This window comes from Pezoporus wallicus, unplaced genomic scaffold (genome assembly GCF_028554395.1).
Source record: "Pezoporus wallicus isolate ANWC-B61680 ecotype Strahan unplaced genomic scaffold, APGP_CSIRO_Pwel_v1 contig_7011, whole genome shotgun sequence".
NCBI classification, from domain to species: domain Eukaryota; kingdom Metazoa; phylum Chordata; class Aves; order Psittaciformes; family Psittacidae; genus Pezoporus; species Pezoporus wallicus.
In genome coordinates, this window is record NW_026638234.1 from 2,884,014 (window position 1) to 2,906,782 (window position 22,769).

Genomic DNA, 22,769 nt, shown 5'->3' on the forward strand with positions numbered 1-22,769 from the left:
TTTGGCCTGAGGGGCTGCAGAGAGCTCTGTGCCATGGATGTTCTTGGACCACCATCAAGGTAATGGTACCCGAGTGGCTCATAACAAGAGGTCATTAACCTCATGTGTAGGTTTCCCCCCCCCCCCCAGTTATTTTATTCTCCCCTGACATGTTTAGTTTCTTTTCAGTCGTGAGGAGTGGAAAGATTTCCTAAATGGGCAATGTGGTGTGTGCTAAAGGATCTCTGTGTACTTTGGAACCAGTAGTGGTGACTCTTGTAAAGACCTCTGGATCCTCCTACAGTTTGTGCTGTGAATCCTTGCTGTGAATCCCACTGAAGCTCTGGCTTATGTGGTTGAATGCTGATACCCGCTAGGAGAGATCAGCCTGGAAGAATGTTTTATGGGAGCTGTCTAAATATATTAACTTCACTATGCTCTGTCTCCCCTCTGTTCTTCCTCTCACCTTTGTTCCAATTTGGCTGAGAAGTTTCCATGCCCTAGCAGAGTTTGGCTTGCTGAGATGAAGATAAATGAGCTGTGGTCTGGCTTATAAATGCTCATGGGCCTCCATGCCTTGGAGTGATGCTTTTTCCCCTGTGAAAGTTAATCTCTTGGAGTTAGCAGTGCTTCATGCAATTCATTTTTGGCCAAGACAGTAAATAAACAAATGGTTCCAGTTGTAGGAGCAATGTCACTAGGGAGGAGCTCCAATTTTTTTCAAAGAACATCTGGATGCCTGACAATCAGGAGTTTTCGTGTTTGGTTTAGTTTCTTGGTTGGTTTGGTTTTGTTTGGGTTTTTTTTTGTTTTTTTTTGGTTTTTTGCTGTGAACATTTTTATGTTTTTTCATTTCTACTTATAAATTCTTATTTACCATGCGGCAAAGAATACTTGGCAGCTCTGTGGAATGCATGCATAAATGATTTGTTGATAGTCACATCCATGCTTTCTTTTGGCATTATTTTGTTAGACCTTAATGTTAATGCTGTAGACTGGGTAGATGAGGTTGGTTTGCTTTGCTTTGTCTTTGCTAACTGTATTTACAAATGAGAAATGGCTATGTTTGAATAATGGCACAAACAGAACTCAGTATTTTATTCCAGTGATAAATCTGGATAAGCCTGGGAGTCTATTTCAAGTGTAATTTGGTGTCCTCAGATGATGTGCAGGTGGCTTTTGAATTTGAAACTGAAGTTGCTTTATTGAAATCAGGTGACTGTCTGCAAAAAACCCACCCAACCTTGGTAGAGAACATGGCCCTAATAAAAGCAATTGCGTGGAAATGTTCCTGCAGTGAATAACTTTAATGTCTAAAAAAAAAAGTGACCTTCTCCATACTTTTCTCCCTATGTTCAAGTTTATGCTCCAGTGGAGGGAGCAACAGAAAATATGGTACTTTTATAAATTCAGTAGCAGTCAGATAGAAAAGATGATAAGAATCAGATGTCCATTCTACCTGTGCTCCAAAATACGGTGTACTATCAGATGTTTGCTCCCTGCTGCCTCCATACTAGCTCTTGATTTTTGTTGTTCAGCACTGCATTTTAAGGTTTAATGAGATAACAGTAACCAAACTCGCCAGTATTACAGGCATACCTGTCAGGCCAGACTCATGAGTACTGATTTCTTAAAAATATCCAATTTGAGCCTTTTCTTAAAGGAAACAGATGATTAAAACAGTTCATCCTGCTCTAAAATAGTTGCAAGGTCAACTCAATTTTCACTATCCACAGGTATACTGTGAATAGTGAAAATAAAAACTATATGTATTGATACAGTAGGTGGATGCCTGCTGTTAAATCATAAATAGCATACCTGTGGCAAAGTTTCAGTAACTGAAAACCTGAAGTGCATAAATCCAGTACTGTAGACTTGATAAATCTGCACTTCCTTGCAAAATGTTTCTGTATATATGAATTTGAAGCTGGAAAAGTCACTTTATCAGAGCAGCTTTTACAGTTTTTGATTTATCCAATTGCTTCATTTTATTCTTCCAGCCAAGACAGACACTGCTTTCAAGGCATTTCTGGATGCTCAGAATCCTCGACGGCAGCACTCCTCCACACTGGAATCATACCTCATCAAACCCATCCAGCGGATACTGAAATACCCTCTCCTGCTGAAGGAGCTCTTTGCTCTGACTGATGTAGACAGTGAAGAACATTATCACCTTGATGGTAGGCAGCTAACCTAAGTTGCTTTTCCCTGTTTAATCTCTGATCTATAGCCCTCCTCTCAGAGGCTTAAAAATACTTTTTTTTCCACTTTCTTCTAGTGGCCATAAAAACAATGAACAAAGTTGCCAGCCATATTAATGAAATGCAGAAAATCCATGAAGAATACGGGGCAGTGTTTGACCAACTCATAGCAGAACAAACAGGGGAGAAAAAAGAGGTAACATGATGAAATTTAAGAGAAAAAGGCTGTTATTTGGTGCCTGTAGCATGAATGTTATATTCAAAAACTGGCTTTCCATGTATGATTCAGCAAGTGGGACCAATCTAAAGAAGCAGTGGGTTAACTCACCAACATGAATTAAGCAATGTTGTGCTTGAGTCAAAATCACATCCTAATGTGCTGCTCACTATGATGATGTCCATGCCTTAGCTCTCCTTGTTCCACAGAAGTAATTTCGTCCCACCAATCTGAGTGGACTGTCATGCTGAGGCAAGTCTGTACTTAGCTCTTTAGTCAATTTAAAGAGCTCAAAATGTGAGGTGCAGTGTGTGAGAAACTGCTGTTTCTCTTTTAGAAAGTGTGTTAGTGGGCTTGATATGTGAGAGAGCCTTGGGCTTCAGTCCAGATGTGTCGTATAGCACTATGCAAACATGTGAAGATCCAGTGTGGCTCAGTACTGGCTGACCATCTCAGAAACCTGTGGAAGGTATCTTAAAGTTTCAGGCTGAGACCTGGACTCTCCATTTACCAGTAAAACATAGGTCTGCAGTCCAGCAGCCCAGGGAAGGAGGGTGGTGGGCAGTAAAAAGGGCATGAAGTAAGGTCAAGGGAGACTTAAGAGAGGTAGAAACACTAAAGGGCCGATGGGAGCAGTGATGTGTGAAGGCTGGAGAGAGACATGATCGTATGAAGTAATGGTAATGAGGTTTTGCTAGCAGCCAGGATGAAGTTACACACATAAGAGGCATTGGGCTACAAAGCAAAGTAGGTCTGGGGTTGAGTAGTGTTGAAGTAGTGTTGACATAATTGAGAAGCATGAGAGCTGGATAGTGACAGCAAGGAGGATCTGGTGGTGGGTAGAGGGCAGAGACAAGGGTTGGTGCTGGCAAGCAGTGGTAGAGACAGCGTGTCAGTACATCTGTTGGGAGAGTAATCTGGTGTTAATCTGGGAAAGGAGACAGTTAACACATCTGTTAGTGTTGCTGTTCTAATTGGGGAGCTCTCAGATTGTTGTACTGATGGTGTTTGTGGTGTCCTTTGGTAAAAGTCAGACTTCACTGGCAGGAAGGTTGGGGAATGTGATAACGTAGTCCCTACACTGGGGACAGTCCTTCATTTGTCAGTCTGGGAGACTGTAAGTCAAAGTGAAAGATTTGGTTGCTGCAGTATTAGTATCTTCCAACAATTGTTATGAACTCCTTTATTAGTCTGTTTCCAGCAATGTGGTTTGCACAGATGAGCCATAGGGTGAAATCAAGAGCCATAGCAACTGTGGGGAGGAAGTGCTTTGTTTGCTTTACATGATGTGGTCTCTAAATTTTACCACAAACTGTGTGTGTGGCATGGGGGCTATGCTTAAATGTTCAAACAAAATGAAAAGGAGCTGGTAGGGAGAAAGATGGACAAAGAGAAGAAAAAATGCAAGGAAAATATATGGGGTTTGCCCTGAGTTCCCCCCAGATTATGAGAGCCAGACTCTGAGTTTGACTTTTCCTAATTTATGCTCACCATTTAAGGGTTTACATGCATCTGTTGCCCACTGTCACAGCCTGTTTGCACATGCTTGCAGTCATCTGATGAAATATTCCAAAAGTTTGTGTGTGTGGCTTTTTATTGTTCTTTTGGGAATAAATTTCAGTCCAACTTTCTTGAACTGAAAATTCAAGTAAGCTTACTTGAACTGATTACACATTGTGTCTTTGTGCATGTCTTTGTGTTGACAGGTTGCAGACCTTTCAATGGGAGACTTGCTCTTGCATAATACAGTGATATGGCTGAATCCTCCTGCTTCCCTGGGGAAATGGAAGAAGGAACCTGAGCTGGCAGCATTTGGTTTGTATCCTAGTAATTTTATTTTCAATGCCTAAAAGGCTGTTAGCTGTGACTTTGCAGATATTTGTTGAAGGTAGTTGAGCATTGCTGTCAGCAAGGTTGGCTGGAACTTGAAATTGTATTTGTTTCTTTGCTGCAGTGGTCAAATTCTCTTTGTGTTGATCTAAAACTGGTGAAGAATTTGGAGATAACTGCTGTAATAGTGCAAGAGTTTCTTAAACCTGTATCCAAGGCTATGAACTCAGAACTATATAGAAAGGTATTTGTCTCTGAAAAGATACAGATCAGTAGTGTGGTCAAGGCCAAGTAACTCTACTTCACACCTGTAGAATGTGATGGGGGCTTGTAGAGGCTTTACCTTTTTTTCTCCATGCCTTCTGCCAGGAAGAACTTGTCTATCTAAGCTTTAAAAAGTGCTTAAAAGCTAAGCCAGGACTCCCAGTGGCTTGCTTTGGAGTGGTCTGTTTCCCTCCAAGCAGAGGTCTCTCTTGGGTGGTCAAACTAGAAATTGAGACTGCTGTTGGCACAGATCTCAAGGTCTTTCCACTGAATGGAAGTATGGTCCCATGGAAAGGTACGTGATAGCTTATATTGGCTAAATCACACATCTCTCTTATTTTCAGAATTACGTGAAGTAATGCAGAGTGTGCTGAGCTTTCTTTATTTGTTCCTAAATTCTTTAGAGACAGTGGGCTTTTTCCTTTTGTTTCCAGAAAGTGATGCTGATTAGGAAGCCAGTGATTTTTTTTTTGTTTTATATGAAACACATAACAAATGAAGACTTTCAGCTTTCCTCTGGAAGAGCATAGAAAAATTGACTGCTTTCCTATAAGCTGGGAAAGCACCTGGCCATACCCTGAAGCTGAATGGCCTCATGAAAGCTGCTAGGAATGTGCAGCAACTCTTAATTACTCCAAAAAATCTTTGTATTAGTTTCATAAGGTGTCCAAAATGAAGTGTCCATGCAATTCAGTCTGAAAACAAAGGCTGCACTTGGGACCTGAAAAAAAGAGATAGCAAGGAAAACTGGAGTCTTGAAAGACAAACTCCAGCTCCATGTGGAGGTTATGTGGCAAAAGAGGAATTGGATTACACATCTGCTTGCCAGTGGTGCTCGCTTTTTGATTCAGTATAGATCTCTGTCCCACCTGCAAGTAGTTCAAATCCTGTCCATGCTGACTGGCTGCACGTAGCTGGATGCTCGTCATTTGTCCAAGGTGAACTTAGGTAGGGGGATTAAAGTTTTCTAAATTTTCATATGGAACTGTTGCTGTTCGAATAATTGTTCTGATAATAATAACTCCAACTCTTAAGTTTCAAGTGACTTTGTGTGGTAAAAGCTGTTGAGCTTCGGTTTTTTTGGAAGAGTATGCAAGAGGGCTGGTAGGTTTACTCCTGCCTTCCCTCCCTGACTCAGGCAAGGGCTGTCTGAACAGTTGAAAGGTCTGCGTGGATGGGCATAGAGGAGACCCGTTTACATCCTTACTGACTACATGGCTTTTGTTTCTCACTTTCTCTAGTGTTCAAAACTGCTGTGGTCCTTGTGTATAAGGATGGTTCCAAACAGAAGAAGAAACTTGTAAGTTGCATGGACTATTTTCATGATGCTGTGTGCACTTGTAGTGCTGCGATCAAGATTTCCTTTCCATAAAGCTGTGGTGCTAGAGTGTGCTTATATGTGATCCTTGTTCTCAGCCACACAGCTGAGGTTCTGGGTAATGCCAAGTGGCCTGCTGTTCATCCTGGGTGCAGCAGTCTGAAAGTGTTCATTTAGTTTATCCTTTGCTCTCTCTCATGTTGCTTGTGCCATCCATTCTATGCTGTGGAGTGGACTTTCATGAAACAAGGTATCACCTTGAACATCTCTCTTGTGTTTGACTCTTTGGTCAGTGTATATGAACCAAATATGAGAGCTGATGTCTGTCATTTTTCCTAGGGAAACACAATGCCCTCATTTCAGTCCTGGCTGTTGTATGCCACTGAGCAAGTGCTGGCTGCTCTCAGCTAAATTAAATGAGCCTACAGTATATACATACCAGTGGATCCTACTGGAGTTTGGGTTTAAAAGTTAAAGCTAAGCTTGACGGTAAACACATACTACCAGAATAGGGAACACAGTTTATATTATTGCAGAAAACGTTTTGGTTCCCACCTATGGCATAAACTGAAGTGTGATTTGAAATGCTTATATGATTTGTCAACTGGCCACAAGATAACTTTGGAGTGACTAAAGCAAAACTAATGCATGTTTGTGCACGTATGTGCACTTGGAGGAGAGAATGCGGCATTGGTCTCAAATGACTGTTGAGATCATTAATAAGATTGACTGGCCTGATGGTTGCTTTTGTCTGGATTTTAGCAAGCTCTTGATGGATAGGCACTTCAGTGACACTGATTACTAGGATGCTGTAGTGAGAAAATAAGAATTGCAACAAGTCCCTAGCTGGACATTCTCCGTGCAGGGCACAGGAGAACTTTGTGTCTATCTCAGGGTGTCTCATTTCCTAATGGTATTTTGAAATTCTTCCAGGGAGGATCACATAGAGCTTCAATTTATGAAGACTGGGATCCATTCCGCTTTCGCCACATGATACCTTTAGAAGCACTTCAAGTTCGTGCATTGGCAAGTGCAGGTAATGTTCCCGCTGCATGAATTTGGCAGGGTTCTAAGTGTTTGGCCAGGGGGTTCACTGACCGATGTTTGTCCTTAGTACATGTGCATGCAGTTTCTGGGACCTGAAAAAGGAACCCTTAACCACAACATCCATAATAGTCCTGGAGAGAGAGATGAAGGAGCAAAAGCTCCAGTTGTGTATCTCTGGTTTGTCAGTACTTTTCTGAAGCTAGGCAGGGTTCTGGGGAAACAGGGCAAAGTTGTTGCTGACTGGTTCACTCTGTTCCTCTTCTGGAGACTAGAAGGCAGTCTTGCAGCCATGAGACAACAGAGCTAGTGAATTCTTGGTTTTTGTGGTTGATGGCTTCATGTGAAACTTGTAGTATTAAAAATTTCATAATTTTAAACAATTTGTTCCCTTTCTAATTCATAAGAGAAATTGGAAAGAACATGGTAGGTAGCTGTAGAATGTTACATTACTCTATGGAATACCTGAAAAGCTGGATTGTTTTTGTTTGGATGTTGTCTTTTGGGTTTGGGTTTTGGTTTTGGTTTTGGTTTGAGATTTTGGGGGGTTTTCTCCATATTTTTTTATGGGACTGGGTGCATATAAAATACTACTAGTTTTTGGCAAGTTTAAGTCTGTTGTTTCATCAGTCAGTTGCCCACTGCTGCCTTTCAGCCATGGCTTAATATTATCAGCAGAATTATCGAATAAATGATCAAGTTTAAATATAAGAAACTGATATGAAGTTCTGCTTGCTTTTCACTTTAGATGCAGAAGCCAATTCTGTATGTGAGATTGTCCATGTTAAATCTGAGTCTGAAGGCAGGCCAGAAAGAACGTTTCACCTTTGCTGTAGGTAAGTGTGTTACTGTATTTTCAATGGCAGCTGCTTCTCTGGACCCCAGCTTGCCTGTGTCTTTGCTTTAAGGCAATCTGTGAAGAGCAAGCTGGGAAGGTGGGGAGAGGGTGTTAAAGCCTTATTTCTAGCAAGAAGAATTTCTTAAAATGGATTAAAATAAAGGCATATATTTGATCAGCCTTGCACCATTATGGGAATATCCTTATTACAGTTTTCGTTCTAAAATTTACATCCAGTTAAATGCCAGCAGTGCATCTTTATGCCAGGTAGCTTCTAATGTGTCATATTTAGCTGGCACCTTTCATGCCACCGCATTCTGACTCCTGCTCTTAGGGCATTGCTCTCTCCTTAAGTAAGTTTTGTCCATTGTGGTGGTTGCACTGATGTGTTTTAGAGTTCAAATAAGAACGTGGTACACAAATAAACCAGATTCCAGCAGAGCTGATACCAAGCTAATTCCTACTACTAGCTAGGAACTTCTGCTTGGTGTGTGTTAACAGGAGACAAACGATTTAATTAGTCACCATAGGTCAGCTTGATGTGTATTGAACAAAGCGAAGTGTGTGATAGGTAATGGAGGGAAAGGAAGACTTGAGAGGGGTAAATGGCTAAATGCTTTGTTAATGAACAGTGTATTTGTTTCCTTGGATGTCCATTGCAATGACTATTGATTTAGCTTTGCTTTGAAAATTCTGTTTTTTATTGAGTCTTCTCTGGGGGAAGTGCATGCCAGTCAGTTTGTGCTGTCTTAAATTACAGAACTGGCCATTATTTATCTCATTTACAGAGAGCTTTTAGCGGTTCCCAAGAGATAACACTGCCTTTTATATTCTTGCCTATGTTTCAGTTCACCAGAACACAGGAAGGACTTCCTGAAGGCAGTGCACTCGATTTTACGGGATAAACACAGAAGACAACTTCTTAAAACCGAAAGTTTGCCCTCATCCCAGCAATATGTTCCTTTTGGTGGAAAAAGATTGTGTGCTCTAAAAGGTGCAAGGCCAGCCATGAACAGGGCAGGTACTGTAGGGCTACAGACTTTCAAGATCCCAGTAACCCCAGCACCGTTGTAGGACATGTGGCGGTGTCTGTTACTTGTATATTAGGATTAATATTTTCTCCTGCGTATGTAAAAACTGCTTATTTTCCGTGCTTCATCTCCTTGAGAGCCTTACATTGCCTCTATTTACCTTGCTTTGCACTCAAGGCTCAGCTTCAGAGGAGTCCTTCTGGTGAGGAAGGAAGAAATGGGATTCTTGTCAATACCGATTGGCTGTGCACTTTAATCTGGAGATGGGTTTCAGCTGAACAAAGCAGAAGCCTGCTGCATATTTCTTAAAAGCATGTACAGAATTTCAAGTTAACCCTAGCACTTTTAAACTAAAATGCACAAGAAAAATCGGCTCCCCTGAGTGAGTGGCTTTGTTTGAAGAGATAGCATTGTATGTCCTCCATTTTAGCCTTTTCAGCTCTGTTGCTGAAGGGCACGTGCTTCTACTTCTCACATTTTGAGAAGCATGCACTTGATACTATTCTTTTTGTAATAGCCTGTCCTAAACGATGGATTTTCCCTTTCAGTTGACTTCAGGCAAAAACAGTGAATCCCAGGGAAAAGCAGGTTTTCATTTTCAGAACACTAGATGATGGAGGGAAGAAACATTTGCTTCCAACTGAAAAGTACACGGCACCGCTGCATGTTTTGTTCTGGTCTGGTTTTGGGTTTGGTTTATCTTTTTCTGCTCATTAGATCCAGCAATGCAGAGCACCAGGCTTTCTGTTCCTCTTCTGTAATGGGCAGGCCAGACCAATAACATTTGCAGCATGGCTTCTCACTCAGGGTGTTGCTAGCCATCTGCCTTAGAGACACTTAAAATTGTAAGGAAGAAGAGTCAAAGGAGGGCCAAAATGCAACTGTTTTAGCACAGTGCTTATTCAACCAGCCTGTTGGGCTAATCTGCAGATGCCAAACTTTCTTTCAGTTTGGCTCGTTGGCACATTTGCATGATGAATTCTGCAGAGATTAAAATCTCCTCTTAAAGTCCAGACCTCTCACTACAGTTAAAATTTACAACTGCTGAGCTGTCATACTTAATGCATGTTTTGAGGTTCAGGAATATTAAAAGGTAACCTCACCCCCAAGCTAGAGTTTAATAAGTACATACTGGAAGTGCTAAGGTGCTGTTTAGTGGAAGGGGACAAACTATAACCGGGAAGTTCACCTGCTTGCCATGGAGCTACGTGTGAGTGCACATAAAGCACTGGAATGCCTGCAGGTCCTTCGGCTGCAGGATTCATCCCCTTTTGCCTCACAAGCCTCTTCTGAAGATGTTCCAACACAGAAGATGTGAATTTGCTAATTGGGCCAGTTGCAAAAGCTAGTAGACCAGCTGATGCTGAGTAAGGAACTTCTGAAAGTTTTTCTGGTACTGTGGTTTTCTGTTCCCCCCCACCCCGGTAGGGAGGGAGCGGGGAGGGAAGCAGCAGATCCTGGACAGGGAACTTACATCCCCATAAATAATGCAGTGATTGCAGCATTTTCAGCACTGAGGTAGCTACTTGGAAACCTACAGTTTTGCTTTTACTTGGGACAAAGCAATTTCCCATACTGAAGTGTAAGGGTAGTTGGTTTTTGCAGTGTGCTGACAGCAGGGCACTGTGTGCGAGAAGCTGAGCTGAACAGATGCACTTTGTGCTAGCTGGCTGCCTGCCTACGGCTTATGAGGAACAGCAATTGTGGGCCATTAGCCCAACTGTGGATCTGAGTAGCAGAAACTCCCTTTTTCAGCTGGAGAGAGACCCGTGCTGAGGACCTGAGTGAAGTGTGACTTGTTTGCAGAGAGTATGCTGAATGACTAGGTAATTCGTGGGAGTCTGCCTGCTTTGTGCCTAGTGGTGTTAAATAAAGGGACCCTGGAAGACTGTCTTTTTAAAGAGAATTGTACCTTGTGTAAAAAGCCCGTGGGGTTTTATCTTTGTGTGTGTGCAGTGTCAGCCCCAAGCAAGTCTCTTGGGAGGAGGAGGCGGCGGCTGGCCCGAAACAGGTTTACCATTGACTCAGATGCCGTCTACACAAGCAGCCCTGAAAAAGAGCCCCAGCAGTCCACACACAGTGGGGACACTGACCGCTGGGTAGAGGAACAGTTTGACCTTGCTCAGTATGAGGAGCAGGAGGACATCAAGGAAACGGACATCCTCAGCGATGACGATGAGTACTGCGAGGCCATGAGAGGTGCTGTGGCTGACCGAGACCTTCAGGAGCGGCTGCAGGCGGCCTCCATCACAAGCAGCCAGCCATGCCGAGGGGACCACTCGCGCCCAACCATGAACACGCATGCCTCCAGGATGACCCAGCTGAAGAAGCAGGCGGCCTTTTCCGGCATCAACGGCGATGTGGAGGGCCACGGCGAGGAGGTCATCTGGGTCAGGCGTGAAGACTTTGTCCCGAGCAGGAAACTGAACACAGAGCTCTAAACCAGTCCCCTTCCCCGCCTAGATGCGTAGGTCTCCCCTTCCCGCCCTCATCCCTCCCTCCTGCCCCCGCACACTGCGGAGAGCTGATCCCGATAGATTGCACACTTGCACACACCATTTCGGCAGCTGAATTGGTCCAAAGCCATGTGGCCACACTTTAGGCAACTGTAAAATGCTCAAAACCTGGAACAGAATAAGCTTAAGGTCCTGTCTTATGTTACCAAGGGCTTTCACACTATTTTATTTATTCTAAAATAATCAGGGGCTGAAATCAAGTACGGGGAGAATATAATCACTGGAAAACAAATTACTCTGGATGTCTTAACCTACATGCAGCGAACTAGCTTAAACAGAGCACAACAAACAGAGGGTTTTATAGCCGTAAAATGTCACTCGTAGGCTCATCTCCTTAACGAGGAAACTGCCTTTTTAATGTGTACAGTTGCAGTACTCTTATTACTTTTCCCTCTTTAAATGTAAGAGACTATACATGTATTTTAAGAGTGTGTGAGGAAAGGTTTGGGATTTATGTTGTGTTAAGTCCTCTTGGTCTGTGGCTGGTCTAATTTAATGTCAATGTTGGAAGCTCTAGTTTTACATACTATTACAAAGATGCCAAACTCTCTTAAAAGAGATCCAAATTTAACACTTGAAGAAATATTTTTTTGTACTTTACCTGAGATGCAGGGGCACAAAGGGATATAAGTTTTACAGCATTAGCGTAGCTCCACGTCTAGGATACAAGGCTAGCTTTTTGCAGAGGGATAGGAATGGTGGTTTTATATTAAAATATGAACTGGAAACTCTTATTTAGGTATAACTTTCTTCAGACAGAGGATTATTGTATATGTTTGAGACTGGAGTTTAGTTAGATAATAAAAAGAATAAAATAAAATTACATGACTGAACTGTAGTGGACCAAACCGATCCACCTCGGATGGAGGTTGGAGTGTAACCTCGCTGGAGCCAGTGTAACAACATCACACATCCATTTGGTCCGCTCTCTCCGGCAAAGTTTGGGCTTAGGGGACAGGGAATTCATGGCCAAAAAAACTGACCTCATCCACTCTGCTACTGTGGGTGAAACTAGTGTATTTTAATTCCTTTATAAAAGCTTTTCCACTGCAATAGATTATGAACAAGTTCTACACAAGTGAACCTCTTTAACATTTTAAATCTTTATTTAAGCATCTAAAACAGGGTAAAATGTGACTAAAATCTTGTGGGTTTTAAGTAGACTTCCAAATATGAAACACAAAATAGCACTTTTTTTTTTAAGATTTTTATAGCTTTTCCCACTTCAGTTTCACCTGTAGGAAAAAAGGAAGATTCTATGAAATTTTCTTTTTCTTTTTTTTTTTTCTTTTTTTTCGTTTTGTTTGGTTTTGGTTTTGTTTGTTTTTGATGGTATCTATTGATGTTTGACACATTAGTAGGTACTTTGAAAACCTTAAATTTTATAATAGCTTTAGGATTATATTTTATAAAATCCACTCTGACTCTATTTTAAAAGATAACAAAAATTATTCCCCCCCAAATCCATCACTGTCTTTGTGTCCCAGCTAGCATTCTCCCCTTGCCCCCTTCTTTCTGGTTTTTGGTGCACTATACTTGATCTTATGAAAGCTTTCTCTATTAACCTTTTGCTATTTTCTGATTTCTTTTCGTAAAAGCTTTAGAAAGGTTTCTATACCCTTTGTATTATCACATCATTGTTTTATATCATCTACGTGTCAGTTGTGTCCCAGAATATTAGAGAAGCGGAGGTTTTAGGTGTCCTGTGCTGTACCCAGTGGAATACAGTCAATGCTGAAATACTGGAAGGCCGGTACTGGGAAGGTACCGTTGTTCTTGTACATAATGTCATGACATGTCTATGTCAAAGGTTCTTATATATTTCTTTTATAAGCTGAAAGAAGGTCTATTTTTATGTTTTTAGTTCTATGAATGGAACGTTGTAAATGCCTGTCAGAAATAAAATACTGGGAAAAAAAACATTACAAGAGAGTGATATGTGTATGCTCCAGCACAGGTGCCTGTCTCAGTGGAGGCAAGCAAGTAGAGGCCAAATCCTACAGTAGATGAAGCTGTTGGGATCATTCTCCTGGCTTTAAGAACCTCTAGGGAATCTCCTGAATAGTAAGTTTTCCATCCTTAGCAGAGTGTGCCCTGTACTGTGTGTTGGTATTTCCTTACAATGGGTTCAGCCTGTCTGGGCTCTGCTTTTTGGTGTGGCATGAGCTCAGGGGTAAGTAACAGCTCCTTTAGCCAGCATGTGGTGAACTTCCATCTGTCCCACATGAAAGACTAGGGCAAGCTTGCTGGCCTCCCCTCGCTCCAACTGAAACCTTAGCTTTACTTATTAATTTCGCCAGTGGAAGGTACAAGCATGGGACCCTGCCTGTTAGACGATAAGAAACAAGACAGACATGAGATCAAATGATAGATGACAGTAGTTGCCCACAGTGTGCCTGTTTGATGTGCACCTTGAGACAAAATGAAGCTTCCCTCTAGTGGCACCGCTGACTTTAAAACGGCATGGTCAGCAACACTGTTCCCCAAACCCATGAAGCTGCATCAACCTTTACTGAAACATGAGTGCAACACTTGCTCGGTAGAGAACAAATGTGAACAAGTGTGAACTTACATTTTAAATGCCACCATCTGTGTTTAGATGTGTTCATGTGTTTGTCTCCTCCACAGGTTTAGTGTGTTTACTAACACGGCAGGGGGTTTGGAACTAGATGGTCTTAAGGTCCTTTCCAACCCAAACTAGTCTGTGATTCTATGGTAACTATTGCGATGTTTCTAGCAAATGACTTCAGCTTTCAGTTAGTATATGAAGCTGCTTAAAGAGCTTGTCTTACTGCAATAACATCATACCTTGCATTAAAAATTCATACGATGTAGCTCACTTATCACATAGGAAGCCTTACACAGAAGGTGTGATAGGTGAAAGTGTAATGCAATGGATCAGTTCATGTATTCTCACCTACCAGTTGCTGTAGCTTAGGAAAGAGCTCTCAGCTAAGACTCTGCTGGTATTTTGCCAAAGTGAGAATTGCTGTTTTCCTTCTTATGTCTATAATTAGTCAGGCCCGTTTCTTTTCCTGCGCTGGTCACAAGGAACCTTAAATGCATATTTTAAAAAGAGGTAAAAAAAAAAAAAGAAGTAGCAAATTCCAGCAGAATTCCGATTACATTGGAAGAGTTCTCTGGTCTCACCGTGGCTGGTTGTTTAGCCAAACCCTCTCCCTTTTGGGTACTGAATTTTAGTCCAGATATAAAGGAGTGTGCCGTGGGTTGGTGTTTTGGGCAGCCTGGGCAGGAACTGGCCCATGGGTGAGACCTGACTCCCGCCACTTCTCTTTAGGGGAACTAGAAGTAGTGATGTACTGGGTTATGTGGATTCTGGCAGATTGGCCCCAAAAGGTGGGCTGGTGGACATGAGGGAACGGGTTGATTAGAAAACAAGGGTTTATTGCCAGAGCTGTGAGAAGAGCCTTTGTCTTGCCTGCAGTAGAAGAACAGCAACAGTCATCTGTGGTGAGAGCACAGTCAGCCAGTAGCACTGAGGTTTGGGAAGTGCTTTTCTTAACTGGTTTTACCAGTCAGTTGTTGTTTGTTGTCTTCTGTGGCAGACTTGCTTTACTTGCACCACTTTTCAGGACAGCCCAGGAAATACTTTGTTTTAAATGTAGCCATATAATCATGGAGCCAGCAAACAGTGCTTTTCATAGCTCGTGTTCCCACTCCTGGTGTCTTCAGCAACTTGTTTTATTTCAGTTTTATTCTCAGCAGTTGCTGAGGTACTTCTGCTGAACACTAGACTCTTCATTTTCAATCCTTTCCATTGCAACACCTGTCATGCATGTTGATTGAAGACTGTCAGCATGTCAGTATTACTGAATGAATCCAATCCAGTATTTTGAAGCTTGCTGCTTCTCTGCCTTATTCTTGGGGGAAATTAGGAGAAAGCAAGCCTTTGAAAAATTGCTTCCTCTCTTTTCTTTCAGCAACATCCTGCTAATAATAAGTAGTGCTTCTGCATTGTATGTGGGCATGAGCTTGAGTAGGGTTTTGCAATAATGAAATCTCATAGCAGCCTTAGGGCCCGCATAAATTGTTCCCGTTTTAAACTTGACAAACGAAAGCAGTACACACAAGGAGGAGTACACGCGAGGTTATGCAGCGAGCCTGTGGTACCTACCAGTAGAAGGCTTACAGAAGGCTGTTTAGCCATTAGTCTGGAGGATGTTTGCTCTTTGTTAATGTAAAGAAGTAATTAGCCAGAAGTAATAAGGAATCCTTTCTTATGGCAGAGTAATAAAGTGATCAAAAAACCCACACAGACTGCTGGGGCAGCAGGGGTTGGTTTGTCCATGATGTGCAGCTGTGGTATCAAATTTGTTTTCTCCTTTCAATTCTGTGTTTCCAATTAATTTAATCAGAGGGGGAAGGATGTTGATGAGTCAGTGAATAATTGTCACCGATGACGTATTTTCCATGGAGGAAATAAAGACATGGTTTCTGTGGCTGTTCCCCTCCGTGCACTGATGTTACAGCTTATGCTGACTGTAGTTGGCCTCAGGAGAATATGCCTCAGTGTGCCTGCTTGTGCCAGCTCAGTCCTTGCAGGGGTCCAGACCATGTGGAGAAAGCCCTAAGCAGCCTGGTCTGATTCCAGAGCTGGCCCTGCTTGGAGCAGGGGGTTGGACCAGAGACCTTACTGCGGAGCCTTCCACATGCGTTATCCTGTGGTGCTGTGACTCCTCCTCTGCACCCTTCCATACCTGATCACGCAGGATAAGTTTCTGTAGATTTGTTTGGGTTTTTCTTTTCCAGTCAGGAGCAAACTGCAAAATGTATATTGAATATTGTGTCAAAAGATGAAAACATTGCAATGACAACAAATAGACACACTCACAAAAGCTTGGTCTTCCATAGCAAATGGCAGGAACATAGATTTCCTGTAGGGGTGGGACAGCTGAAGAGGCTGTAAGTCACCTTCTGATCCTCTCACTCCCAGTGAGAAGTGTTTGGTGCATGTGTAGACATATTTCCTGGGATGCCCCTGGTCTCCTAAACACAGTAAATGGCAGAAGTGCCTGTTTGCCACTGGGTCTTTGCTGCAAAAGCATCACTGGACTTTTGCCCAAACTGTGTTTGGATATATAAAATCCTGTTTTCTACTCACCTATCTTCTCCCAGTTGAAGAAAAGTACTCGAGGAAATATGAGAAAATCTCCTCTTAACACCCTGGTTTTGCACATCAGAGTTAAAGGTAGAATTCCTCTTTCTCACAGAGCCCAGTAGGTGTTCAAGGTCAGCATCCTACTCAGAAAGCAGCTACTCTAAAGGAGGGATCTCTTGGCAAAGGCTGACTGCAAGGGGCAATGGAAGCTAGGGTATGCCTCAGAGCTCCTCTACAGATGTGCCCAGCGTCCTGCCTCAAACAGCACCCACAGATGGCATTAAAGATGTGGGCTTTGTAGCTTTACAGTGACCTCTGCTCCAGGAGGCTGTCCAGTGCACCCTTGAAGCAAGCCAGGAAAGCTTTTTGCATCCAGACACCCTTTGGTAAGGAGTCTCAAAGGTCTGGTACCCAGACAGGGATGTGCCACCTTTACTCATTCTGAATTTTGATCCCACTAGTTTCATTTGACTCCTCTAACTTTTTATGTTGGAGGAAACTTCTCTCCACGTCATCCCTGACTTTAGAAACTCCTGTCATGTTCCTTATAGCCAGTTGTTTTGTTTTTTTTTTTTTCCAGTCTGAGCCCTTTCAGGTGCTCAAAGAGCCATTAATCCATCTCACTGAGTCTACAGGACTTTCTTCCTTCCCCAGAAGATAATAGAAAGTATGAAGGTACAACAGTGAAAAGAAGTCAAAATTAAACATCTTGAATATGTTGCCAGCAAGTCTGACAGGGATTGCTAGAATGGTTAAATTTTGCAGAGCTCCACATCTCTCTAGGGGATGACAATAAAAGGCACAGAGAGGAAATGACATGAAAATGAAGTATGGTATTTGCAGCAGTTCCTACAGCAGTGGCATCTCTTGCAGCGAGTTAATGTTTGCACTTCAGGTAGGATTATTTTCAGCTTGTAACATTACTGGACTAACCCAAAACTTTCAGGAAGTCGGTGAAGTAGTGGAATGGAGAAGAGTCAGGGCATCAAGCAGAAAGCAGCACACAACTAGGAGAGCACACACAGAATCAGTGAAGAGTAGCTCCTGTATGCCAGCTTGCTGTGCGCTTCATTGCACCAGATCTGAAATCCTTCCCGCTGCTTTGGCTTGGAAGCTCTGTGCTACCACGAGCCAACCATCCCTGTGTGACACAGAGTAAGTCGGAGAGAAACTTCCTCCTCCGGTTCCTCTTGCAATTCCGTGCAGTCTGGAGAGGTCATTTCTGAGTGCTGTGACAGACTCTAGCTGGAGTGGTGGATCCTCATGTCACATCTATGCAATTAGCTGGTGACCCACATGCAATCACGCATTGTTACAACAGCCAAGTAATCTGCTCTTGGGGAAAAAGTTGTCTGAAATGAAATATGCAACCCGAGGAAATAAGAATTAATTAGAAATCGAGTATTGAAAGAAAGAAGAAGAGGGCCTGGAATTAATTAATGTTGCCCAAACCGGACCAAAGCCAGAAACTGCGATTCATAAAGCTGCAGAGAGGTGTGAATAGAATATAAAGTATATGCTACACTGTTTATGAAAGGAGAGCAGGCTCCGAATGAACATCTGGTGTACCTGAAGTGTGATGAGGAAAAAGCCAAGCACTCCTCCATGCCCAAGGGCTGGCAGGCAGCTCTCCTGGATGAACCTTTGCACTCGCTGCATCTACAAGAATTTCTCTGGGTACCACCTTGCACCAGATGCTGTCCTGCTTCTCCAGCCTCTGGGGGCTCCCCAGTGTTAGCGCACAGAGTAACACATGGTCACAAGACTTTTGCCTGTGGCCATGGTATTTGGGAGAGTAAGGGAGCTCCACAGCACAGGCCACAGACACAGGTTGCTCTGGATTGTGTGTTGCCAGTGCCAGAGTAGTCTATGGTCTACATTTTAAATCTAATCACACAGCCATACTTCCAGCAACTTCCCTTTCAATTCCTACAGAAAATGCCTGTTGCCTTGCACAGTACTCGGTGAGCCCTGAGGCTCTCCTGCTGCTGCATGGGGCCAGCCCTGTGTGGTTTCCCCAGGATTTGGAAGGCTTTGCCCTGCTTAGCCAAGGCAACTCACAGCTGTGGTGGGTTGAGCCTGGCTGGACACCAGGTGCCCACCAAAGCTGCCCTATTGCTCCCCTCTGCTGAACAGGGGAGAGGAAAAACAATGAAAGGCTTATGTGTTAAGGACAGGGAGAGATCAGTCACCAGTTATGGTCATGGGCAAAACAGACTTGGCTTGAGGAAAATAGTTTATTACCAGTCAAATCAGAGCAGAATAATGAGAAAGAACACCAAATATATATACCCATAAAACTGCATTCCCCTCACCCCTCCATTCTTTCCAGGCTCAACTTCACTCCTAAATTCTCTGCCTTTCCCCCAGTGACACAGGGAATGGGGCATTGCAGTCAGTTCATCCCACATTATCTCAGTTACTCCTTCCTCCTCAGGTGAGGAATGCAACTCCCCTGTTAACCTCCATGGGCTGCAGGTGGATACCTGCTCCACGATGGACCTCCATGAGTTGCAGGGGCACAGCCTGCCTCATCATGGTCTGTACCATGGGCTGCAGGGGAATCTCTGCTCTGGTGCCTGGAACACCCTCTCTCCTCCCTTTGCACTGACCTGGGTGTATTCGGGGATGTTTCTCTTACATTCTCACCCCTCTCTCTGGCCGCAATGAGCAGTAACTTTTACCCTTTCTTAAATCTGTTATCCCAGAGGTCCTACCACTGTCACTGATGGGCTCAGCCTTCGCCAGTGGCAGGTCCATATCGGTGCGCTGGCATTGGCTCTGTCAGACACAGGGGACGCTTCTGGCAGCTTCTCACAGCAGTCACCCCTGTAGAACCCCTAGTACCAAAACCTTGCCCCCGCACGCCCAGCACTGCAGTACAGCACACCTGGTCCTCCAGGGGGCAGTTTCTGCTCAGATTTCTCTGCCGTGCCCAACGTTCTCCAAGTGTTTTGTGATGGACAGCGTAGGGGCAGCTGACCCGGTGCTCGGGGGCTGCGCAGGAGCCCAAGACCTGCTTGCTGGAGCGGCCCATGCAGTTTGGTCCCAGTGACCACGGTGTGAGCCTCATCTGTCGCCAGTGCTCAGGGCTGTCTGGGAGGCAGTGAGCTCCAACATCGCTTCAGCGCGTGGCCAGAGCCCTAGCCGACATCAGTGCTCCGGCCCCGGAGCTGCTGGCAACCGGCCGGGCTCCTCACGCTGCGCGGCTCTGAGCAGACGCTGGAGCGGTGTTTCTGCAGGAGCCCGCCCGGTGCTTTTGCCAGGGCAAAACCCCTGGGCCGCCGAGAATCCCTGCGCCGCCCTGTGAACGGGCGCTCTGTCTGTGCAGCGGGGGCCACGCAGAGCCCCAAACCCGACATGAGCCCGGCCGCTTTTCTATAGGGGACAACAGGGATCTGGGGAGAAAGGCAAAGAGGGAGGACACCGGTACCCAGCATCTCCTCCTCTTTCTCCTTCTCCTCGCAGCTCCCGGGCCGGCCAAGGTCCCCTTCCAGGCTGTGGCCAGCGGGGGTCACTCTTCTCTTGCAAACCCCTCCGCTCCCGGCTTCCCTCCGGCCCTGCCGAGCAGCTCGTTCAAAACCGTGGGGATTTCCGCTTTCGGGAAACAAATAATCAGCAAATGAGGGAAAAGGCGGGCGTGCTCCGCAGGCAGCCCAGCGCCATCCTCTTTGCTCGCATTACACAAGGCATCCCGCGCGCTCGCAGGGATCCCATAGACCTGGTGCAGGGTGCTGGCTGGGTTTTACGTCATTCCGTTAGAGAAAGTAATTTCCAGGGATAGATCCAGATTCGCTTCTTCTCAGCAGAGGTTAATCCCCTTTAATTAACTCCTCCAGAGATATTAGAGGGTTTAGTGTCTTCGTAGTTGCCCAAGTACTAATGACACTGGGACTGATGCTCCTGGTCCATGAGGATCTGCCCCCATGAAGGAGGGCAGACTGTCCCTCAAGCTTGTCTACCATTTGGTACTAAGTCTTCAAAGAGACCAAAGGATCCCATCAAGGATTTAAAAAGGAGAGTCAGAATGGAGAAACACCCTCTAACGGGCAAAAATGTTGAGGATGGCCAGCTGCTCACCTCCATCATGAGGCCTTTGTCAGTGCTTTAGATGCAAATATTGCATAAACAGATTTTGTACCTGCAAATTTTGGTAGTGGCGTATATGGCCCATCATCCCCTACTGCGTTGCAGGATCTGCAAGGTGGTGTGGGAGGTAGCAGCCATTCACCAAGACCATTTACAGGTTTATGCTGAGACTCTTCCTGACATGCCCTGGCTGGGTAGGTCAAGAGGAGAGCCTGGCATCACTGAAATTTGCTTTGAGAACTGCAGCACTGTGCTTAAAAGTGGCAAGTGAAGAGCATTAAAGAGTTCTCTGTGATACTAGAGACTTTTGGGGTAAATCTTACTGTTGGAGAAGGCAGAGCAATGTGGAAACAAGCTTTGATACAGATGCAGTTCAGAAGAACCTACTTCATCCTCTCCCAAAAGTTCCTAATACAGCATTAAAAAAAGCCATTTAGATCTCCAGTAAGAAACTAAAAGGCTCAACTAGAGGAAGAGTATCATCTTTCTTCGAGGTCACTGCAATAGCAGACTATTAGTTGAATTATATACTGTAATACTCTGGGAAAAAGGAGATAAAGACAGCAAAAAAACAACTTAAAAAGATAAGAAAATCCAATCTTCTGCCCCCTCAAAACCTCATGAAGCATGAGAAAATGAGCAGTTGGTAATGATGAAATGATTTTTAAATGACCCTTCTTTCTCTGCCTCCCATTTAAAAAGTAAAGAAAGAGCTGTTAGAAGTAAAATAAAGCTGAGTGCTGGGATGAAAATTACACATTTGCACAGCAAATGCATTTCGATTAAAAAAGTAGCTGGGTCTGGGAGGATTCACCACAGCGTGGTGCAGACAAGCTGGAGCTGTGGGGCTCACCTCTGCATTTCCCCAGGGACCTGCAGGAACAGATTCCAAGGAGATGCAGGGAAAGGCCCCTAGCAGCGTGCTGTGATTGACTTTATTTCTGTAGATGGTCCAAGAAATGTTTCAGGATGCTGAGGCAAAAGTAGGGGTTGGAAGGTCCTAAACACACATGTGGAGACTTAAGATCAGGTGGGTGTGAGGGGGAGATGACAGTGAGACAGTGCTGTTGGGTACTAAAGAGAGTAATGAAGAGAGAATCTATGGGGAAAGGGAAGCGATGTACTGCAGCCTTATTCAGTTGTGGGATAGTTACTGCAGGGGAGGACTGTTTTATTTAGGATATTTAGGCTGAATAGCTTGAACCCTCAGAGTGCTGCCCTGATCTGCAGGTAGGGCTGCAGGGCACAGCAGCACGGAAACCCCCCATACAGAGCCTGTCCCTGCTGGCAATGGGGCTCACCTGCTCCAGAGGGGCTCTACATTCTTCTGTTTGCTGTATCAGGTTTTCATATCTCACCCTTGCATTATGCTGAGGTCTGCAGCACAGGGCAAGGTCTCTGCTTGCTCTGTTGAAAGTCCGCAGGGATGCTGCTGCTTTCACCTCTTTGGTTTTATGACTGGGCTTTAAGCAAAAAACATATTGTGCTACCAGCTGGGTGACAGTTTCCTTCCTCTATACCTATATCTGCCTTTTAAAACTGCACATTTTTAAGTGCTGCCACACGGCTCTGCACTAACATGTAAGTATAAAATATACAGCGGCATTAGGCAAAGAATGTGCTTAGCATGAATCAGAGGAATTAACGCTCTGCAAAACTGTTGTCCTGAGCACTTCCTCAGTCCACAAAGATGTCCCATCCCTGGGCAGACTGATGCTGTGGCATGAGGAAGAAACTTCTGTAAATAAAAACACTTAGATCCCAAATATGCACAGGTTTAGAGTCATATTGTGACACAGTCAAGTAATCCCCACAGCTGTGTGTAAAAATCTGCAGTATCATTATGCAATGTTGATCTCTGGCTGGTCCTTATCACCATGTCACCTGGAGTGACAAAATGGATCTGTGTGTGGGAAGCATAGTATATAGATGAAGCTTTCTCTTGGATTCTTGCTCTCTGGTCCTGAAAACAATGAAAGCAGGAAGAAATGAGGAAGTATCATCCCACAATTTAACTATCTATCTTGCGTTTACAGATGGAAAAGGGCTTCTTTCCAGTTTCATAAAGAACAGGAGTTATGTGGACTTAACAACAATTTCACAAACTTGAGGGCCATGTCAATTGACCTGTGATGTCTGGTTTTGATGGAGCATTTTCTTCCTACAGCCCCTCCATCACTGTCCTAGTAACTAGAGCCAGCCTCACTTGCAGGCTTTTAATAGAACATCCTTAAGACATTGTATGCAGTATGTGTTTCTGAAAACTACGGGTGTTAGACATGCGAAGGGACGATGTTGCTTTGCTAATAAAGTTAAATTCAAC

The 22,769-nt window shown here is 44.1% G+C and overlaps 1 protein-coding gene across 12 annotated transcripts in view; it reads left to right on the top strand.

Moving 5' to 3' along the window:
* TIAM1 (TIAM Rac1 associated GEF 1) overlaps window positions 1-12,697 on the top strand; it is a 192,936-nt gene extending 180,239 nt beyond the window's left edge. For all 12 annotated transcript variants that reach the window (XM_057410172.1, XM_057410178.1, XM_057410171.1 and 9 more), the window contains 8 exons: window positions 1,980-2,159; window positions 2,258-2,376; window positions 4,104-4,212; window positions 5,733-5,791; window positions 6,743-6,845; window positions 7,602-7,689; window positions 8,540-8,712; window positions 10,679-12,697. In XM_057410172.1, coding sequence (XP_057266155.1) covers window positions 1,980-2,159; window positions 2,258-2,376; window positions 4,104-4,212; window positions 5,733-5,791; window positions 6,743-6,845; window positions 7,602-7,689; window positions 8,540-8,712; window positions 10,679-11,163 — 1,316 coding nt within the window. In that variant the 3' untranslated portion in view covers window positions 11,164-12,697. The remainder of the gene's footprint in view (window positions 1-1,979; window positions 2,160-2,257; window positions 2,377-4,103; window positions 4,213-5,732; window positions 5,792-6,742; window positions 6,846-7,601; window positions 7,690-8,539; window positions 8,713-10,678) is intronic.
* The last annotated feature ends 10,072 nt before the right edge of the window (window positions 12,698-22,769 follow it).